This window comes from Molothrus aeneus, chromosome 1 (assembly GCF_037042795.1).
Source record: "Molothrus aeneus isolate 106 chromosome 1, BPBGC_Maene_1.0, whole genome shotgun sequence".
Taxonomy (NCBI): domain Eukaryota; kingdom Metazoa; phylum Chordata; class Aves; order Passeriformes; family Icteridae; genus Molothrus; species Molothrus aeneus.
The window spans coordinates 80599473-80622412 of NC_089646.1; the positions used below are offsets into that span (position 1 = coordinate 80599473).

A 22940-nucleotide genomic window follows, 5' to 3' on the forward strand; every position below is an offset into this window, starting at 1 on the left:
TTTAACTCCCATATTTTAAATGCAGTGAGTCTCAAATGTATAGTGAAAACTTGATGAGTAATAGAGTATCACAGAATACCCAGGGATATCTTCCCTTTCTTGAATTTGGCATTGAGAAAAAGACAAAGATAATGAACTCCATTTTTTTCTCCTGGAATGTCACATACTTATACCTCATGTCTTGGTGAAGTCTGGAAACCAGGGACTGCAAGTTAAGTGCTCACTGAAGAGGAGAAAGCCTCTGGGAGGAGAAAGTGTTTAAGATTATATCAAAGATGATCTTACATGAAAGAACAAATACTACTAATGCTTTTCTCTATTCTCTTAATGAAAGGCAAGTTTGAATACAAAGAGGTACAGATAAAATTTCCAAATTTGGTGTTGTTCAGACCTCTTATAATGTGCAATCTTATTGTAAAAGGAATTACAAAAGATAAGTGCTCAACACTTTTCTGTGAGCAAACCCCAGATGCAGTGTCTGAGATTTCAGCTGTGTCTGTCAGAAACTGGAACACAGGTTTTCAAAACAAAAATATTCACAATAAGTTAATACTTTTTAAAAGGTGCGTGTGTAATTGAGATTCATTAGAACTATGTTTGCCTTTTCCCTGTTAGCAGGAAAACCTCATCTTGGAACAGTGAACTTCTAGGAAGGACTTTACCATTAGATAAAGAATTCAGGTTGCCCAGCAAAAGCCAGTTGAGGAATACTGTAGTTGGGCAGACTTGACACTTCATTACCCAGTTGAGTTTTGTTTTTTTCTGTTGTTACCTTTTCCAAAGTGTTGCACAGTGACTGGTTTTTTTTGTTTGGGAACCACTGTTCCACAAAGCACCTTCCTTAACAAATTCTCTGAAAATCTTGAGAATCCCACTTCTAGTTGGATTTAAGCTCTAGATATTCTTTCTGTTCCCTCTGCAGGGAGGAGTTGATGTGGAAAGGTTTTCCCCTTCCCCCTGCATCAGAGCTGCTGTGAGAACTGGCTCCGTTTAAGGTTGACTGAGCTGATGCTTGGTTTAGGGGAAGGCTTCAGAATTGCTGGGGTTTTTAGCTGCTGTGCTTTTCCACAGTGTTTAACACGATCAGAAAGTTAAATTTTCACCAGCAGGCATTAGTGCAGTAGTGCCTGATTTGTTTTGCTGGAGGCAGCAGTGCTTCTTAGCAAATCACTCATGCTGCTGGAAGTTGTCTCTAGCCCTCCAAAGACCTTTAGGGTTTTGGATGTTTAGCCTATACTGCTGCTCAACCAGCAGAAATTGGGTCTCCAAGTTTGCTTAGGTACAGCCTTGTGAAAGAAGGAAGGCACAGCCTGGAGAATTAAGGATGAACTGTTACTTCCCTTTAGTTTGCAATCCTTGTCAGTGAAGCATTCACTGTGGGGCTTCACAGACTATCCCATAGAGGGTTTTTTTCTGGATATTTGCTTTTGGGGCCTGTCTCATCGATACACCAGTATTTCATTCCTTTCCTTGCTGAGTTGAATGCATTGCCACAACCCCTGCATCAGCATAGAGCCCATGGTGCAACACAAACTATTAACGTTCAGAATTGGAAATAATAAATTTTTATCTTTTCTAAGATCAAGATAAGCAAAACTTCAAAGTTCTCTGCTGCTGCAAAGGCCTAATATTGTTTTCAACGGTTGTGTAGCTGTGGTGAGCTATCCAAACAGCTTCTGCAGAGCTGCTTGGCTGTGTTGCTTAGTAACATCATCCTGTTGCTGAGGCACTCGGCCCTCACTCAAAGTGGGTAGCGAGCAGGAAAGTTAGGAACAGTGATTTGTATAACCAGATAGCAGCATCTGTTCCCATTTGTGCATGGGACTTCTCTTCCCTTTTCTTGTGAAATTGGCAGGGCTGAGGGGCATGGAAGAGGCAGAGCTTAAAAGAGGGGAGAGAAAAAACACCAAACAAACACAAAGTAACACCCAGGATGATCATTTGCTAAATGGTTTAAAAAAAAAAAAAATCTTCCTTCCCAGCTGAAGGCAAATTGTTGATGTATGGTACTGGTTTCTTTGGGGCAGTTTCTGTTTTTAGTTTTTTCTTCATTGACAGTACCCTAGATGAGAAATGAAGTAGGAATTATCTCCCTGAACTTTTCTGTCACATTTAATCTGCTATTTCTTCCTGGCTGTATTTGCCGCTTATATCTTTGCTTCCAGTCAAACTTTTCTTTTCCACCAGCAATTTATTTTCGATAAAATGTTGTAAGCAGGTGAGTGCTTTTCTACAGAACAAGGGCAGTAGCAGAAAGAAGAAAATGCTCAGGATGAGGTACAAATTTCTAGTGTGGTCCTTCTGTTTTCCCTAGATTCTTAGAATTATAGTAACTGATACAATACTTTACAGTGAAGTTAGATTGCATGGCTAAAATCATGGACTATTTAAAAATATTTCTGCGTTTATTTTTCTTTTAAACATGCTGAGAAATATAATGGATGCCAGTATTTGGTTAAAAACTTATTAACTTAATATTTGGTTAGTTTCAATATTTGGTTAGTTTAATTATGTGGGTACTTCTTATAAGACACAATAAACTTTATTGAATGATTTTTAAAGTTTATTTGGGGCCTGTTTATTACACTTATAAAAGTGTAGTCCTTTTTTTCCTTCTTCCTTTCTCTATTTTTAGCACTAATGTGAAAACTGCTGGCCTTAGTTCAGATGTTGATTTTGCAGTGTCCCTTAAGCAGCCAAAGCCAATCTGTTTCGAGGAGACTTTTCTAAGATGCTTAATCTGGTTAATGGACAAATTATGTCTGGGAAATTCCACAGTGTGAGCTGAATGTGGCAGTATCCTGACGGTGACACTGCTAATAGGTTTGACAGTGCAGTGAGAGTTTGCAGAAACACTCCAGACCATGCATCGTATTCTACTTCAATCCTTTAAGGAGAAAACCTGGGGAAAAGCAATCTAAGATACTGACAGGTGAGGCAAGGCTGCTCTTTTAGTTCTGGGGACTTGAATATTGGGGCAGACTTTTTGTTTGGTGGTGAGCTCCTATAGTGTGGGCTGAGGATGCCAGAGTAGCATATCTGTAGGGCTTTTTTCAGGCATCCAGAGTTTGATATCAGTTGAAAGATGTCATGTGTAATTAGTCAATTCACTGAGGGCATTATTTCTTTCTGTATCTGTACAAATAGTCCTGAGTCAGAGAGAGAATGATGAAGTGAGAATGAAAAAAGTGTAAAAACAGAAATGAGTTTTAATTCTGAGCTTTCATTAGTTAATCTTTCATTCTAGTATTTCAGGAAAGAAAAAATTAAACATTTGTGTTTGTGTATATGTAAAATCTAAACAGGTGAGAATCCTGTGTTTAAAAAAGCCCTAAACCCAGTTAAAAAGAATTCACTGGAGACTGTGTTCTGATTTTAGTGACTGCAGGTCTTTGGTGTGCTAGGGCCCAAGCTGATGTACCAAGGTGTGCATTAGCTGGAGCTGCCATATGGCCTGTCATGTCTTACTGGTTAATTTAACCATCTGTCATGTCTTAACAATTTGTATTCACTTTCAGTAGTCAGGATAGAAGGGTTTTCTTCTTTTGGTACAGTAATTTTCATCATACAGTGCTGTTACATTTCCCTTATCTGAGTTCTATTAGTTTTATTTATAATCATATTACTTGTAGATCATACTTTCCTTTTTCAATGTTATGACTTGAAGATTCATACATTCAGGCAGGCATTTTGGAGATGTTTCTGCTAAATTTCTGGCACAAAACAAAGTCAGTATCAAAACTTGAGCTGTGAATGTTTGACTCCACTTCTCCTCCTGTTCACTTCTAATTCTGCACTTGTGTTCACATCAACTTCTTTGCTATGTAAATTAAAATAGGTTAGTGTCTGTAAAACAGGTTTCATAACATATGAGTTCAGAGTAAAAATCCCACTGTACATATGCTCTTTCTCACATGTTGTGTTTTCAGTATTGCAGTGAAGTTCTGACCTGACCTACTGTATATATATATTTATTTAATAAGCAGCATTATTATTATGCTACTATTTATTTAATAGTAGCATTTCAGGACAAGCATCTAAGAGAAAGTTACATCAAAAAGGGTTTTCAGCCATGATGTGCTATTTAAATCAAAAAGTTCTTTCAGTCTTCTGAAAAGCATGCAACATATCAAAGCCACAAAATTCCTATGATTTTCTTTGAGATTTTGTGCCTGCAGGCTCTTATCTCAATGATGGGCTTATTGCAATTTTATCATAGTCTGGGGTTGGTTGCTGTTTGTTTGTGGGTTTTTTTGTTTTTTGGTTGGGTTTTTTTTTTAACTTGTAGTGTAAGCAATGTTGTCATTGTATTTAAAGTTAAGAATTGATGCAGCTAGATCTTCAATCTTCCTTGTCAGAAAGATGCATCTTCTAAGTGCAGTGTTATAGTGTGTTCAGTCAGATTTTGGTACTTGGAGCCTTAAGTAGCCAGAGGTCTGCTGTGTGTTGAAAGGTGTGGGGTTGCAACAAAGTTTAATTAATTAAATTAAGTTGTTAACATGTAACTGATAAGGGGTAATACAATGGTTTTAGATCTTCAGCTCATGTGTCACTAATGATGTTCCTCCATCATATACATAAGGAAATTGTTTATCAGGACTCTTGATCAATGTATTTAATGATCAAGAATTTCTGAATGAGGGCTGAATGGTATACCTGGTTAGATCTAAATGGGTTTTTTAACATTGAGATTATCACTTGCATATTTTGTGTTTCCAAGGAGCTCTTAAATCCTGGACAGGAGGACAGTACTGTATGCTCTTGCAATTAGAGATGTTTAGAGAGTATCAAGACTTAGTAGGGCTTCTTCTTAAAGGTGTAGCAAGGTAGGAGGATAGGTTATAAAGCCTTTCCAAAGAGTCACAAATATAAACTCTCCAAGATTTATTCAAGCATATGCAATGCCCGTGATCCATTAATTTCAGTAATTTTAATGCCTTTAGTTTCTTGCAATGACAAATACCAATATATTGGTTTACTTATTGACCTAAACTGTCAGATCAGCAGTGTCATTCAAATGTGTCTGTTGTATTTATTTTCTTGACAGCCTGCACCAGCTATGAAGAGCAATTAGGGATTATTTAGTGTGTATCTCTCATGTTACACTTGTCTGATTACAGTATTTATCTTCCTGTGGGAAGTGAGACTTTGTCAAAAAAGAGCATTTCCTAGGAAACAACTATTTCCCTATGCTGCAGAGGAATGTATCAAACTAACGTGGAAAAATTTAGCTAGTGGGGTGGGCATTTTTCAAGTGTGAAGAGTGGAGATCAACTTTTTGATCCAATTTGGTAGGACTGCACTTTTCATATTGCTCCTCTTGAATGTGGGAGGAGAGGAAATACCACATGTAGGAATATGTATTTTCATCTGGACAGTTCTAGGTTATCCTTGTTGCCCTAATCCAGTTCACCTGGCTGGGGGCTCATGTGATACCCTAGTGGAACCTTGCCACAGATGACTTCTAAAGGCTCCACAGTGATGCAGAAGATAGGATGTTCCACTTGCTTTCAGGTTTCAGTCTTGGAGGCTTCAGAAGACAGAGAATACTCCTCTTACCATATGCTTTGGTTCAAATAGTTAATCAGTTTCTGTTCTAAAAAATATATTAAATTTTTTTTCTTAATTTTGTGCCTCTCACAGCTATTTTAAAGCTGTATAGTCTTCTTCATCACACCTTCTGCTGTGATGCCACAGATGGATTTGTCAAACAAGACTGGACTATTGGAATAATTGATTAAAGGATGGTTTCTTGAACACCTAAATAATGGTTTAGTTCTTCTCAGTGGTTTTGGATTGGTTTGGTTTTTTTGGGATTTTTAAATTAATCTACTACCCCACTTTTTGACCACCATGATCCTGAGAGTTCTGGCTATGCTCTGATGCTGGATACATTATCTATAAATAACAACTAGCAGGACTGAAAGTTTAATAATGAGTTTTCTTTGAACTTGAGCATAGACCTGTCTGTGAATGGGCTTGATGCCTGATTACGTCTCTGAAATAAAAACAGGATTGCTGTTAGGGCAGGCTGGCCAGGGAGTAGGGCTGAGTCCATTTTCAGAATATGTAGGAGAAAGGTGTGTGGCCTTGCTGCACATCACTGCTTTGATTTCAGGCACCCAGAGAGGTGCAGGGCTATTAGTGGGGTGAAGGGCTGGCAGTGTATAAGAAGGTTTGGACAGTGCAGTCTGGGGGGAGCCATGCATTCATGATGCCTCTATGTTTAGAGAAACTGCTTTTGAGGGTGCTGAGCTTCCTTAATGTGAGATTGCTTGTGAGCCTTGCTGGTCTTATCTTCTACTGCTTCCTAGTAGTATATTGGTTGCTGCTTGTCCATTCTGACCTGGTTGCTTTTCCAGCCTCTGTGAGCTTCAAACTGCTTTAATGCAAGAGTTTTTGATGGCAGTGGAACAGATCAGCTTGCAGCTTTGAATAGGAAAGGATGTAGCTGTGGGCTGTTAACCCAGAATACATGCAGGAGACCCATTACACCTCTCCTTCTCCGTGACATCAGTTCTTTGAGTTCATGGTCTTTGTTTTGATCAGTTATCTCAACTGTCTCTCCAGTGCCTTCCAAAGCAGCAGAATATGGTTGCCGGCTTGAGTGTGTAGATGAGGTGGGATTCAGTTGTCTGAAATCCCTAAGTTATCTATCTGACCTTTCCTGGATATAACTCTTGGTATAACAGCTACTAGTTAGTTGATTTTAATATTTAAATTAAATATGCAATAAAAAACTGTTGCTCCTTAGTTGAGACTTGAATAAATTAATAAATAGAAAAACTTCTAGGAGCAACTGAAAGGAAATTTTAACTTAAATCAACTTGCTGTTGTAGTTTTTTAAATACCTACCTAATAGAAACATTAAAAAGTATGATGGTGTTAAATCTCTTTTTAAATCTTTTGATTTATTGTCTTTTTAGCTAGATTTAAGAACCTTAAAGTGTAGTAGTATTTTGTGTTTAAATATTGATACCTGATAATTTGGAAGTAGTGTAGTAAAATTGCATACAGAAAAGTATCATTTTTCCTTAAAACTTAAGGTGTTTAAGAGACATCATTTTAAAATGGCCTTAATTTCTGAGATTTGAGAGTAGTTTAGTTTCTAAAATGAAAATATTTTAGTTACCTGTTGAAATCTTCATTTTCCTGAAGTGTTAGAGGGATAGTGGCAGTTACTCACTGATAGGGTTTTAACTCTTGACCTTCTTGGGAGGGATGTTCAGTCATAATGTGTTACTCGGATGCTTTGAAGTTGTTTTTAGATTGCCACTTAACTGTTTTCAGTCAAATCAGGTTGATTAAATGTTTTGGTCAAGAAGTTTCTCTGGTTATACATGTGCTTACTGTTTAGTACAGTAGTAAAGTCTTAATTACATGTATAATTTGCAAATAAATCTCTGTTCAATATTAGCATAATAAACTAATATTAAGCTTCTATTTAGACTAGTATCAGCACTTGTAAGTGCAGAACTATTGGTAGAGTATGAATTAAGGTTGAATTAAGCCCACCTCACCAGAAGATTACCATAACAGTTTGGAAACATGCTGATATCTGGATTATACTGCTACTGAGTTCAGTGGGAAAAAATCTTTTGGCTTACAGGAAGCTGAGTTAGGAAGAAAATCTGTTGTTCCAAAACCACTGTTAACTTGTATGTGGGCAAAAGAATTGTAATGCTTCTAGAATGGGGTTGTAATTCTTTATTCTATAGCAAGTCCAATTTGTTGATACACTGTTAAATGTCTGAAATGTTCTCCTCACTTTTTCTGTATTTTTTCCTCTGATGCAGATTGATTGAGCCAAATATGCATTGAAATTTGGACATAATCACAACAGGCTGTTTTTCAGGCCACTCTGAAGGATACTAGACCTTGGTGGGAGCAGTTCAGCTGTTCTGAAAATCTGTCTCAAGGGTGCGGGGCTAAAGAGCTCTTTGAAAATGTAGACCATGAAAAATTTAATTCTGTAATAGTAATATCAACTTTCTGGATAATTGCTGTAGTTATAGATAAAATATTTGGGATTCTTGGCAGACTTTCTAGTAAGGAAAGCAACAGAATTACTTTCAGCAGTGTGCTAATGGCAATTCAGACTGAAAAATGTTTGAAGGGAAAAATATGCAAATAGGGCATTCCACTAAAAACATGCACAAAAGTTGAAAAATTCAGAAGAAAACACATATATGGCACAAGCTGATTCGAAGAAGGAAAGGGAATAAATTATTCTTTTCTCCAGACAATTTGTATTAAAGTTTAAGTAATGTTGTGTCAGTGTATATTTCTCATTTCCATCCTGTGTTGCTATCTCATCTTACTTTATATCTGTGCTTTGCATTTTAAAAGTACTTAGTATCTGTTTATGCAACAAAACCACTGCAAACACAATGATTGTGGCAGAGGCTTTCAGCAGGAGTAGCTACACCCGTGGTCTGAGCAGTACAAGCTCAGCCAGTGGAACATCACCTACATCCAGATTTCAACCTCACAGAACTAGCAGCAAGGGCCAGAATAGTTGTATCTTTGATTGCTTTTATAAACACTTAAGTAGCATGTTATCGCTTTGTGGTATAGATCTGACATTTGCAAAGTGTCACTTGCATACTTATTGCCTACTTTACTTTATTCTTACCTTCAAAATGTGTAATGTTTGTACAGCATCCCCATGACTCTTCTTGCCAATCTTGATAACAGACCACAGAGCTGAAGTTACCTGAGTGGCAAAAGGATTGAAGTGACAACTTCAATCACAGCTGGAAATATACAAGTCTCTTTTTTAAATGTTCTAATATAATATGTTCTTAATAGTAGAATAAGAAAATGTTTTAATGAAATCACATTTGATCTTGTTATTTACCAAAAAAAAGGAAATAAGCTGTATCCTTAAAATGTTTTTTTTTCAGGTGTGTTTAATTCATTCATTCTCAGAGGATATTTAAGTTATAGAAAGTCTTAGCATCTTGATTTTTTTTTCAAAGCGTTGAAGACAAAATGTTGATAAGGCACAACCATTCTCTTGCTATTTTGAGAAGCATTTGAAAGATCAGCCTTCATGTAAATCTACATCCATTCATCAACTCCAGCTTATTTTATTTGTAGATCTTCAGATATGGGCATAACATGTGAAACTCGTTCTGACTGCTGCTGCTTTTTTCTCCCCAACCCTCCTACCTCCCCCAGTCCTGGACCCGTTTAGTTGAGGACATTCCTGGGTTGTACAGCTTTTGCCTTTTCTTGTTTGGTTGGTTTTGTTTGTTGGGTTTTTCTTTTTTTTAATGAGGGGTTGGGGGATTGGTTTGGGTTTAGTTTGGTTTGGGGATTTTTTTGTTTTTTGGAAGGGGGAGAGTTGGGGTTTTTCTTCATTTTTGAGAGGATGTGGTGGCTTCTTTGGTCTTTGTTTAAGAAGAGATGATATGATATCAATCTCACCAAAATACATAGTTTCCTTGGAAGAAATGGGATTTTTGTGTAGATTCCGGCAGCTGAATGATGCAGCTAAAGCGTTTAAGTGGAGCTGTAGCTGCCCTTGCTTGCTATTTCTATTTGCATGTTGAAAACACTTACTACTTAGCTTTGTTTGGGGATTTTTTTTGTGTTTAAATGCTACTTTAAAGTAAAATTTTAACAGTCAGATCCTGTATTGTCTCTTGTTTTCTCCCTCTTAAACGTCTCTTCTAAATCTGTTTGCAGCTGGGTCTCGGGCATCTTACAGCAGCCAGCACAGCCACCTTGGCTCGGAGTTAAGGGCACTGCAGTCTCCAGAGCACCACATAGATCCTATTTACGAAGACAGAGTTTATCAGAAGCCCCCTATGAGGAGTCTCAGCCAGAGTCAGGGGGACCCTCTGCAACCAGCACACACAGGCACATATCGCACTAGTACAGGTAGGTGGATGTAAGCTGCATGATTGTCTTTCTATGAGATATGTAACTTACTCTCTGCTACTAACTCTTCTTCTCTTCCTGATGTGCTTAACCAAATGTATTCTCTGCATGCCAGTCAAATAAAATACCTTTTGCAGATGGCAGCTACCAATAGAACCCCAGATACATGCACAAAAGGGAGAAATACTTAATGTTGTGCTACATGTACAGTAGGTTAAGCTAATTTGGGGAGGGAGCTTACTCATAAACAGAGAGAAAATACTTCTGTTAATCTAGTGTATTGTCTTGGAGAAAGATCTGGTGTCTCTGAAGAAATTGCTAGGATTTTTTTTTTGTTTCCAAAGCTATTTTTTGTGTTGCAAATGGACTGCAAAGTTCCTGCCACATAAAGCTAAGTGATTGTTCACTTGCTTTCAAAGTAAATCATAAGTACATTTTCTTCCTCTGTCCCACAGAGCTATGCTTTGGTGTGGGTACACAGACATAAAATTGAACAATAACATAGGGAAAAGCTGTTAGCATCACTGGTTTATCCATAAATAATAATGATTGTCCCTGAAATGCATTGGTGTACAAGTCCTACTTGCAGAATGTCCTCTCAACCAAATGAAATACAGCTGTATGTTGGAACCCACAAATAGATCAAAAATCAACAGGGATATTTATGGTATTTAATGCACAAAATAATTAGAGTATATAAATGCTACAGCCAAAATAGCCTAAAGCAGATGTAGAAGAAACTTGCCTTAGGAATTGTAAGTATTTCTGGTGTTTCATCTTTGCTGTGTTGATCAAAGAGGGAAGATTATGTCCATTTTCAGATCCCTCCTATTTTCATCAAGGAAAAGTTAAGTGCACTTTTCAGAGCAAGATACTTCACTTTCTTTCAAAACTATTTTTTTAAACTTCTTTAAAAAACCCATTTCTCCAAGGAAAAAGCTGGCAGTTTTTGCCTGTCCTACTGCCTTCTGCAAGTTTGGGTGTTCAGAGTACCGGAGGAAATCTTAAAAAGGAAATTTGGCCAGAGAATTATCTAGAAAAATACCTGTAACAGCTTTATGCTTTTTGAAGAGCACCATTGCACCTTTTCCCTCCTGTTAAAGAAACTATCACAGTCTCAAGTTTTGTATAGAATCACACATGGATATGAGGAAAAATTACTATTCTTTACATGAAAGGGAGAAAAACCCTGCTTGTATCAGTGAGTTGTGGAGGCAGTGGTAGTGATTGAAACTACTGTTTCTGTTGAACTTTAAGCCTTCTGTTCCACCTGTGGCTGCCTCATATTGCCTATATGATGCTCTTTTCTCAGACATGCCCTGAAGAGGGTTTCTTGTTCTGCTTGCAAATTATCCCTTTGGTTGTCTGTGCTGAAGTAGCAGGCTGTCTTGTGACTGTACTGCTCACAGCACCTCAGTAAGGAAGGAAACCTAGTCAACACAGATAACAATTACAGTGAATTAAACTGGGGCACAGGATGTTAGTTGGTTACACATGGAGATGGGTTTTCAAAAGGAAAGAGAAAAAAAATTTAAAAAGCAGAAACATCCTCTGTGAAGATGAGTTTTGTTTTGCCACTTGGGATGTGGATTTGAATGTTGCTGCAGGCTCCCTCTGAAGAAAGACCCCATCAGTCCAGCTTTGTGTTGGGTTGATCCTCCCATGCCTTCCACCCTGCACCTCTATCATCAGGGTCAGGGGAAATGCGAGCAGATGGATGTGTGCCAGTCCAATCACTCTGTTGCTCTGTTGGTAGCTGTCAGCTTTTCACACAGCCAGGCTGAAGAGCTGTCTGTGCTCAGAGGGAATTTTGAGCTGGATTGGATCAGCTCTCAGACTCCTGCCTCTAGCACAAATACCAACAGGAACATATCCTTTCTGATGGAGACCATACAATTTTTTTCAAATTAACAGAAAGGAGGGAAAGGAGTTCAAGTTTGCATATATTTTTTTTTCCTTTATTGGGTTTTCATAAGTATTGATTTTTCTTTTTTTTTTAAATTTTTTTATTTTATTTTAGGACTAGATTGCTATTTGGTGTAAGATATGGGGGAGGGTGGGTAGATTACTGTGTACTCCGTGAAGATGCGTGCCAAGGATTCATGGCCTGTATATTCTGTGTACATGAGTCATGGCAGAGTGGGGAGCTTTAAAACTTCTGAGCGCTCCTTCGTACACCATAGTTCACACCCTTTGTGTATGACAAAAATAGCATTAATCATGATGATGATGATGCATGCTTTTCCACATCTGAAGAAAGATGTGGGAGGGAGGGAAGACAAAGATGTCGTCCAAAGGATTTTTCTCTGCAGCTGACACTGCCCATTGAAAATAAAAATTAAGTTAGTTTTACTTGCAAGCCATTTAATTTTTTTTTAGTAGGGTTTCTTTTTGGTTGATTTTGGTTTGAATTTTTTTTAGTTTTGTTGTACTTTGTGGGGTTTGAGGGGATTTTTATGGGGTTTTTCTTTGGTTTGTTTGTTTGCTTTTAAAGAACATTATTCCTGAATTTGAAAATTTCACTTACTTTGGAAAAGTAACCAAGAATGGTTACTTACTATAGACATCACCTCTTTCTATTTTATGAGCCCTTAAATACATATTACATTCAAGAATGTTTACACAACTGAGGATAAAGAGTTTTTAAACCCTCTCAAGAGTTTTTCATCTTCTAGGTGAATGAACATTCAGTAAGCAAAATACAATAAGCTAAAATTTCTCTATGGGGTGAACTAAATTAAGTTTGTTCTATATAATCATTTTTTTAGGTGATGTTTTGGTTCTTAACTTTAGTATTTTCTTTGTCTTTCACTTGAGAATGAAATGCATGATGATAGTTCTGCACTACATACTGCAGAAGGTACAAAACAAGTCTGAACATCTCCCCTAATACCTTTAGAGATGATGAATTCTTCAAAGAATCACTGAATGGTTTGTGCAGAAAGGGACCTTAAAGATCATCACATTCTGTCTTCCCTGGCACTGGCAGGAAACCTTTCACTAGACCAGAGTGAAAGGTTTCTGGTCAGAGTCCCATCCAGCCTGGTCATGAGGATTTCCAGGGATGGGGAGTCCACAGCTTCTGTGGGCAACCTGTTCCAGTGCCTCACCACCCTCAGCATAATTTCTTCCTCATATCTTATCTAAACCTATCCTCCTTTAGTTTAAGTCGATTCCCCCTTGTCCTGTCACTTAGTGCTCTTGTGAAAAGTCACTCTCCAGCTCTTGTAGGGCCTTTTCAGGTACTGAAGGGGGCTCTAAGGTCTTCCTGGAGCCTTCTCTTGGCTGAGCAGCCACAACTCTCTCAGGCTGTCTTTGCAGGAGAGGTGCTCCAGCCCTCTGAGCATCTTGGTGGTCTCCTCTGGGCTTGCTCCAGCAGTTCCCTGTCCTTCCTGTGCAATGGACCCCAGAGCTGGATGCAGCACTGCAGATAGGGTCTCAGCAGAGTAGAGGGGCAGAATCCCCTCCCTGGCCCTCCTGGCCATGGTGCTTTGGATGCAGCCCAGGACACGGTTGGATTTCTGGACTGCAAGCACAAATTGCCAGGTCATGTTGAGCTTTTCATCTATAAACACTCCCAGGTCTGTCTCCCCAGGTCTAGTCTTGTTCCATTCTCCAGCCAGCCTGTACCTGTGGTGTAAATTATAACTGGGTGTGTTACTGTCATGCTGTCTAAGCTAAAAATAATGTTTCAAATTTGACAGCAGTAGCTGTAAAAGCTCTTTTGGTTGTTAAGCTTTTACTTAAAAATCCCTTTTGCTCTTCAAAGGGTAATGCCTTCTCTCATATAAAAAGTACCAGCCCAGACTTTTGCACTAAAAGCAATAAGTGTGAAATTTTCCTTTTGAAATGGGAAGCCTCAAAGGATGTGCTTGGAGAGAACACTCAGACACAATACAAAAAGCAAATTAATTTATTTACTGAATAGCAACTTACAGCTTGTATTTGTAACTCAACTAAATAACACTAATAATTTTTGTTCAGGCAGGTTTGTTACTGATTTTCCTCATAAACCTAAAGGTTTTGAATTATTCATATAGGAGAGCTAAGCTTTTTTGATGGGATGTTTACATGAACACTGATGGAATTTGAAGAGGGCTGTTAATTAAGAGGGAGGAAGGGTTGCCTTTCAGCCAGAGCGGCACATGGAATCAATGATTGTTTGCTTATTTGCAGAATTAGAATTTTGAACTAGAGGTTTAGTCTATAGTTATTGACATTTAATCCTTGTCAAACATGAAACCAGGCAAAACAGGCAAAATCACACTATTTTGCAAGCCTGGGATTTCTGTAGCTGCCATGAGGACAAAGCATCCTCACTGTTACGGTTGTGGGCTGTCAGTGCTGAGCTCAGGAGCACAGCTTTGTCAGCTGTGGGGTCTGTGTGAACAGTTGTCATCACCCTCCAGAGGCTGGCATCACTGTCTGGAAGCTCATGCTTCTGTTGTGCTTCCTCAGAGAAACAGATGTGCCCTCTTCTGTAAAAAGGATGTAATTTGCAGATAAAGTTTGTAAAAGCCTTGAAGAATAATATCCCCCATGGTCGGGGGTGAGGGGGAGATGAGAAATGGGAGAGCTGTGCTTGCTCTGAACTCTCTACAAAGAGCGACTTTATCAGATGAAGTAAGTGTTGCTGTGTAAGAGCACTGGGGCTGCTGGTAAACTGTGAGCATTTAGATCTTAAAACCTGCTGAGGTCTTTAAACCATGCTTTAAGAGCACTCACTGGTTTCAGGGGCTGCAGGGAAATACTTTTGACCCCAGCCTTACAAAAGTGACAAGGATGCCCTGGAGGAGTGAGCCTGTCCTCCTCAGCTCTGTGAAGGGCACATGAATCTTGCTGGCATCAGGACAACCCTGGCAGCCTGGGTAAAAGCTCAGGAAGAGTCTCAGAATGCACACAACCTGAGAATGGTCTGTCTCAGTCCCCAGAAGGTCACCATAGGGAAGGTGTTGTGACACAGTTCAGTCGTAGTTGAATGGACTTCAAAGTGTAGCAGCTTCATGTGGTTCCACAACCACTTGGTGCTCATTGGAGTGCTGGGTGCACGGAGCTGAGCTGCCTCCTTGATGGAGACAAGGCATGCAAGGTACTGCAAAGACTGTTCTGAGAGCATTAGGAGAATGAGGAGTCTGTGATTGATCTGCTGAAATTAAAGAGAACCCTGAAAGGAAGGATTAATTGAAAGGAGGTTGGATAGTAGAAGGCTAAGCAGTAAAAGTTTTATTGTCTCTGAAGAGTCACTTCAGAGACAGGGTGGGATCTGCAGGGCTCATCAGGCATGCTCTTGCAATGGGTTACCTGTCGGGGAACATATTTGTGGCAGGTGCATACTGCAGCACTTCCTGCTACCTTCAGAGGTGCCCAGTGTCCCTGTGTGTGCAGGCAGGTGCCAGGCTGCCCTCAGGCTTCTCTGACAGCCTCCATTCCTTCAGGCTAGGTCCATCTCCCTGAGATTCCTCCCACTGATACTTGAGTGCTTCCACCAGTACACCAGCACCTCTGAAGATGTCTGTTCCCAAAAGCTGTGCTGCCACAGGCTGCACCACTTCCTGGGCATCATGGCACAGTGATCCAAGGGAAGAGGCCTGTGGAATTATGTGAACTTGCAAGCTGGGTTTCTGTGTGGAGGAAGAATGCTGACTGGAGAGCTGTTAACAGCCAAGGCAGCTGCTTTTCAAAGGAAAGAGTTATCTGCTGCTCCTGGCCATTTGCCAGTGGCAAGGATAAACACAATATTTCATTGTCCTGTGATGCAGCTCAGGAAAAACTGCCAAAGGTGAGAATTGCCATTGTGTATCTGGACAGATGCTCTTGTCCTCTTCTCTGCCTTCCATCCCACTCCTGCCTCGTACTTCATTTGCTGAAGGAAGTGTCTGCAGCAAGGATGCTTTATCTCAAGTGCTGCTTGTAGTAATGTTGCATTTCTCCTGTAAAGGTGTGTTTTGCTTTAGTAGGGTAGAAGCAGGGTTTGTTTCTGGAGTCCAGTCTTTCTTCATGTACTAGATGCTGCTGGAGGGATGGGAAGAGGAGCCAGGTGGCAGTGGCAGCATCTGCTGCTTCATGCTTGCTGTGCTTGGGCTGGGCTTTTGCTGTCCTGGAGTCTAGGCAGTGTCCAAGGAGAAGGTATACAAGAAAACTTAGTCCTTTTTAGACAAGAAAACCTAGTCCTTCTTTTGTCACTGGGCTGATGATGGCTTTCTCACAACATGACTGAGCTGCCTCCTTGTTCTGTCTGATGAGGCGTCTGTGGTGAGGATCATGTCTCTATTCATGACCTAAAGAAGTAGGAGGGAGAAGCCAAATGCCCATTTTTCTTCTGCTCCAGGCAGGAACAGCCCAATCAAAACAAATTGTACTCTTTGTTTGAGTTTGTTTTTTTGCAGGGGAGGGACATTACTAGTTTTGGTTCTTGGGAGTGTTTAAATGGCTCTGACCTCCGCCTCTTCTCATTTGCTTTGCACAAGTGAAGTGGGGCAGTCCAAGTTCTCAGAGCCAGGTTCATGTGTCATTTGCCCCTGCTCCCTGGGGGCTCCCTCCCTCTATGAAAGGCCTGACCTCTTCAAACTTCCATCTCACTGACCTGGTAGACAGAAGTCTGGCATTGTGGAGTGGCTCCTGGAAAGCTGCACTGGCCACCATCTCCTTGCCTCTGCCCTGCCCTCCCTCTGCAGCTGGCCTGGTGGGGCAGAGACCTTGCCTTGTCCTGGGAGGGAGTGCTGCTCTGGTGTCCCATGGCCCTGCCTTGCCAGCAAGGGAGCCAGAGGTCTGTGGGAACAGTAATTGCTGAGTAGGTCCAAGGAATGTTTTTTTAACAGATTTTTACAGCAAGGATGGAGGAGGGTGTTGCATGGGCTTCTTAATGCTGCTTTGAAATACCCAAGGGCTTCATTTGCTACATGTTTTTATGATGGTCCAGCTTAGCCTTTCTTTGGTTCTCAACATTTTGTCATGTCTCTTACCTCCTTTGTTGCCCTGTACAAAAGGAGAATGAGGCTACGGAGGATGCATGAAATGAGCCAAAGTACATCATCTTCACAAGATCCTGAATATTTGTCTTGGTAATTAATAAAGTAGTGAATATCTTTGAAATTTTTAGAAGTCATTATTTCAATGTGTATTTTTTACGTATTGTGAAGTAATTTTCAAATACTCAAAAATTTGACATATGAAAAATTTAGATGTCTGAATCCCTTAGAGTGATTTACTCTTCTTTCAAGAACAGTTAAGCTACTTTATTGCAGGTGTGTTTTATCACAAATGGATTGTGTTTTTCTGTATGCTTTTACAGATAAATTGTTCTTGAACCATTTTTAAGGTTTTAAACCTTAATATTTTGACCTTTGAAATTTGTTGGGGTTTTTTTAATGGTTATGAAATAGTTTAAAACAGAATGATAGTCATAGAATAGATTGGGTTGCAAGGGGCCTCCAAAGATCCTGTAGTCCAAACCTTCTGCAGTAGGGAGGGACTTCTTCAACCAGACCAGGCTGTGCAGAGCCCTGTCCAACCTGACCTTGAATGTCTCCAGGGATGGGCCATCTACCACCTGCCTCTGGGCAGCCTGTTCCAGTTGCTCCTTTACAACCTTCATTGTAAACAAAGTCTTCCTTCTTTCTAGCCTCTGTTTAAAACCATTGCCTCTTGCCCTATTGCACCAGCCCTGCTAAAAGGTCCCTCCCCAGATTTATTTCAGGCCTCCTTCAGGTACCCTTTCAAGTCTCCCTGAAGCTTTCTCTTTTCCAGGCTGAACAACCCCAACTTTCTCAGCTACCCATCATCAGAGAAGCACTCCAGCCCTCTGACCATCTCTGTGGCCCTCCTCTGGACCATCTCTAACATGTCTGTGTCTTTCTTATGCTGAGCTGGCTGCAGCACTCCAGGTGGGGTCCCACCAGAGCAGCTTAGGTGGGGAGAATCCCCTCCCTCACCCTGCTGCCTGTGCTGCTGTGGATGCAGCCCAGGATACAATTGGTTTCTCGGCTTTGAGTGCCCATGGCTGGGTTGTGTCCAGCCTCTCATCCACCCCCAGGTCCTTCTGGGCAGGGCTGCTCTTAATCCCTTCATCCCCCAACCTGTGTTTATACCACAGGTCTTCTGCACCTTGCATTTGATACTCAAATTCAGATTATATCTGAAACAAATACAAGGGGTTTTTTTTTAAACTTTACTTGGAGATATATATTTTTGATGGTCCCTTGGTAACTTGTTTGTTATTAGCTGTTTCAAATCAGTGAAGCTGTCTTATAATTTAAGCATGCTGAAGAAAATTTAGAGAATTAACACAGCATGAAATAAAATGAGACTATGTAAAATGACATTGAGGCACTGCAATTTTAGTGTCATGATGAATCACATACAGAGGGTTTAGTTCAGTTTTCTGCACCTGTAAGGTGTGCAAACATAACTTCAGCTTTGGGAATCGTTAGTGTGATCCTTGCATATCACTAGTGGCAGTTTCCAAAGGCACTTCATATCCCAGTAAATGGACAGTTACCCTTTTTCACGTTAAGTATTGCTTTTCAGCAGGGAACTGGAATTTAGTTAACCAGATGTATCACTTCTAATTCCATAGACTTCAGATTAATGAGTCAAAGGAATCTAAAGGGGCTTAGAGGAGGAAAAAATCATGTATACAAGCAGTTAGATATTTTCAGGTTCTTACAGGGGGCACCAGTGAGTACATTGGTACAGTAATTAATTTCAGAATGTCATCTAGCTGTTAATGAAAAGTTACCCGTTACATGCTCTTTCCTGTATTACAAATACTTGATTTAAAAGAAAAAGGGAACTTTGGTTTCAATTATACATTTTTCTCTATTTGTCTCTAAAACTCTCAGTTCAGGGGAGAAGGAGGAGCAACAAAGAAATCGGCTTTCACTTGCCCCATTTAGATTAAACCCTTTGTCCTTTATGCTGCTTCTCAAATCTGTATTTAATTTTTCATTCTTCCTGATCTAAAAGAGTTAGACTATAAACACCAAATATTGCTTCTTTCTGCTCAGATGGTGGCTTTTTTTCTGGCTGGGGACAGGTTGTTTTGTTGTGTCATAAGCTGCTGTCTATGGATGTGCTGTGATGGCACAGCTGTAGATTAATTGAGGATCATGCTGATAAATCACACAGCATGGAGTTCTGGCTATAGGACATAATGTTTTCAGAGAAATTAAAAAGAAGAATTACTCCTACAACTGCATCTCTTTCAGTTTGGTAATGTTGTGATAATAGACCTGTACTCCTAACTGACATCCACTTGATAACATTGTTTTGGGAGAGAGAATTATAGGAAGCAAGCAGGGAACAAATCTTCAGTACAAAGTAAATTGAGCAGAAAATACCTTAGTAATCTGTATAAAGAATAACAAATCACCTCAAAGCAATACAAAGTCATAATCTCATTTCATTTGTCAGATCCAGGTTCACTCATATAGTCCTACCTGTGTTATAGTCTTGCATATATGTTTTAGGTGACATTTTTTTCTTCTATGAGAAAGGATTTTCTATTTTATTTCCTTCCTATTAAAAACTTGGCAGAGGAATAACAAAATGTGCTATTTTCGACTTCAGCAGTATCCTGTGGACAGGAATGGAGAGGGTGGGGCCAGAGGTTAAAACCCTACAGAATCACTGAAATCTGAAAGCAATATCCCCCTCCTTATAGTGCAGAAGCATTTTCCAAATAAAACAGTTGTAGTTTCAAAGTACTGAGCCCATGATTGGGTTCTATAGAGGAATTGCACCTATATGAATACAGACAAGATTTTACCACTCAGAATAGAAACCTTTTAGAATGGTTAGTATCCATGACTTCTTTCCTCTGTCCCATGAGCAGGATACCGCCAGAGACTTGTATTTTATTCCATATATTTTCTTCTATTCTCCTTTTTTTCACAGAAGAATGACTTGTAACATGTCTGAGCATTTCTCAGGTGCCCCTTGACTTTTGCCACCTATTGAGGGAGAGCTGTGATTATAAAATCTTGCTCAGGGGAGTACATACTCTGTAAATCTCATCTGCCACTTCTGAGAAAATAAAGTGTTTGTGCCAGAAACTGTAGGTGTATTTGTCATCTATTTACTGTACAGGTGTAATCTCTCTTTAAAGATTCATCACATTAGATTTAAGTCAAGCAGGACACCCATTCTCATTTATATAATTCAGTGTTGCATAGAAATGCAGAGTTGTCATTAATGAAATAAAAATTCAATTCAAACACCTTTCATAAATCTCATTCTTGTAAATCTTTGCTGAACGAAAACACTGCTGTGCCTCAGGTAACTACCCAGTCATGTCTTTAGGATGACTAAATCTTTTGTTAGAGGATCATTCCTTCTGCATATTCCATTTAAAGGCACTCTTAAAAATCACCAGCCCATTTTTTTTTTTTTTTACTCACACTGTACTCTATCTCTTTTTTCTTAGTATAAGACTGGCTACTTTTAGAACTATCCCTTTGTCATAATTTAAGCAGTTCACATGTGGTTTTTCTGAGTACAAATATACAAATAGAGTAGTTTTTACTTAAATGTATTCAACAACTTTTAAACTATCATTTGCAGAAGTTAGGTTAATGATTCGGGTGAACATACCACGTGGTCTGGCACTGGAACACAAATGTGATTACCTTAATAACAAAACAACTGTCTATTCCAGAGTGGAAACTAATAATTAAAATAGCTGAAGTTTATTAGGATGTTCTAAGAAATACCATTTAGTAGCCACTTGACTACTGAGGATTATAGTGCCCTAAATAAGGAAAACTCAAAATATGAAGGAGAAGATGTCCATGTGCTTGATGGCTGTAGCATGATGCAGTGCAGTCTGTTAATCTGTTATTGTCTCATACTATTTATATATATTTTTTATATATTAAGTGTGACTTCTGTCCGTGTGTTCAGCTTTATGCTGGCCAGATGGATGGGAAACTTCAGAAATTTCAAGAGAATGTTCTTTTAGGAGTGAAAGCAGAGATTTAGTTGCAGTAGGCTCATTTATGTGCATCAGCGTGGTCTGTGTGGATTTGCTGTGATTGGGTCATTTTGTCCCACGCACAGAATGTGAAATCATGTATTACTGCAAAGAGGAGGAAAGTGATGTATATGTCTCCTATATTGTGCCATTGCTCAGGGTTGAATTTTATCTCTAGGGAGGAAATTCCCATGATGAATTTTAGTATGTCAAATTCTGGAAGGGCAGTTGTTGATTTCTCTGTTTAAATGCTCATGTAACAAATGAATTAAACAGCATGTTCTTCCTAAACTGAGGGATGGAGCTGAGAGAGAGGACACAATCTGAGAAAAGATCTTGGCAATAACGTTTTCAGCAGCCAAAGTTGGCATCTGATTATCACATTATGTGTACGCACCATTTTTTACGTGCAGAGCAGCATCACTGAAACATGGTAGGAGCTGAACCTGAGAATGAAAGTTACATATATTACTGAGATTAAAATCTGGCAGATTTAAAATGCAGTCAATTCCTGGAGGTGGAAAGGAGTGTTATATTTCTTAATACTGATAATTTGAAAAATGAGGCTTCTCCTCTGTTTGGTTGTAAACAAGGAAGTCATTCCAGCCTTGAACTGGAAATCTGAAATAATGAAAATATATAGTTGAAATTCTAATATCTGCATAAAACCCTGGTGTCCACTTGGACTATGTGGATTTTAAAATTATGCTTTAACTATATGTGCTTTTGAGATGCAGGCTGTGTTACTGTGTCGGACACCCTGTAACTCTGAAACCTCCCGGTGGTAAATGACTGGAGGAAAGGATGTAGAATTGGAGAAGGTTATGGGTGGGGGGATGTGAGATGGGGCACAGCACTGAAGCCTGTGACAAACCCAGCTGTGGAAGAAGCTGCATTCAGGTTTGGACTTGAGGCTTCTCTGAAGACTCATTAAAAGCATTGTTTCAAAATTAGCTTGGGCAGGAACTCACTCATCTCAGCCACTATATCTGTTGAATTGAAATACAGGTTTCTAAAATACAAATTCTGTCACCATTGCTGCTCACCGAATTACTTCATCTACCTGTTTCTGCATTAGCATTTGCTTAGAAGTACAAAAATCTTTATAGATTACTTCATTCATTAAGTCATTTGCTTTTCTTGCCAACCCTAGTGGTACCAGGTGATTTCAGATTAACACCAGCTAATCACCTAATGAACCCATAAGTAAAATAATTAGTAGTAAATAAATGTCAAGTCTAAATTGGCAATGAAGAGAATCATTCCATGATTTTCCATGCTGAGGTTTAGGCAGTGCCAGTTACACAACTTCCCCCAACAGAAAAAAAAAGAAAAAAGGAACTAAGACACAATGTGAGAGTGGGCAAACTGATGTGGAACAAGATAGACAAAAGCCTTCAAAGTGCCCAGGTAACAGCTGTAATGTAAAGAGAGGAATAGCTCAGAAACCAAGGAAGCAGTATTGGCAGTATTTTCTTTGACTGACTCTTACTGCATTATAGAATAAACGTCAGTTTCTAAGCAAAGGAGTGTTCAGCCTTACTGTTACAATTAGTGTTAGATCTAAAGAACACTCTTAGAAAATGGAACTGAAAGGACACCTCGGTGCAGTAGCAAGTTCAGTTCTTCAGTCTTCAAAGATTGTCCATTTTTGTGTTGAAAGACTCATTGAACACAATATACAGAGCACAAGTGATGTTTCCTTGGTTTCTCTGAAACAAGGAATTCTTCTGCAAAAGAACAGCTTGTAGATATTGCAGTGGTAAGGAGAGGATTGGTTGGAGTGTACACTCACTTTGAATATGTTCATGACCTTCATTAGGATTAGTACTTTACAGCTGCCAGCAATGGCAATGAGCCTATTAAATAATTCAGAGAGGCCCTGAGTATTTCCCATAGCAGTGAGAGCGTAGCAGCTAAACAGCCACCTGTGGTTTTTAAGATGGGATGGAAAAGTTAGAAAAATATAAATCTCCTGTGATGGCATCTAGTAGACAGGGATGTTGCCTTGATAAAAAGGCTTCCTCCTCACCATGTCATGAAAACATCTGATGATTAAAATATTACTGAATACCTACTTGCA

General features: G+C 39.4%; 1 protein-coding gene across 5 annotated transcripts in view; it reads left to right on the forward strand.

Moving 5' to 3' along the window:
* The window catches only part of CTNND2 (catenin delta 2), a 637790-nt gene that overhangs the window by 381547 nt on the left and 233303 nt on the right, over positions 1–22940 (forward strand). For all 5 annotated transcript variants that reach the window (XM_066559759.1, XM_066559767.1, XM_066559780.1 and 2 more), the window contains one exon: positions 9694–9888. In XM_066559759.1, the coding sequence (XP_066415856.1) occupies positions 9694–9888 (195 nt within the window). The remainder of the gene's footprint in view (positions 1–9693; positions 9889–22940) is intronic.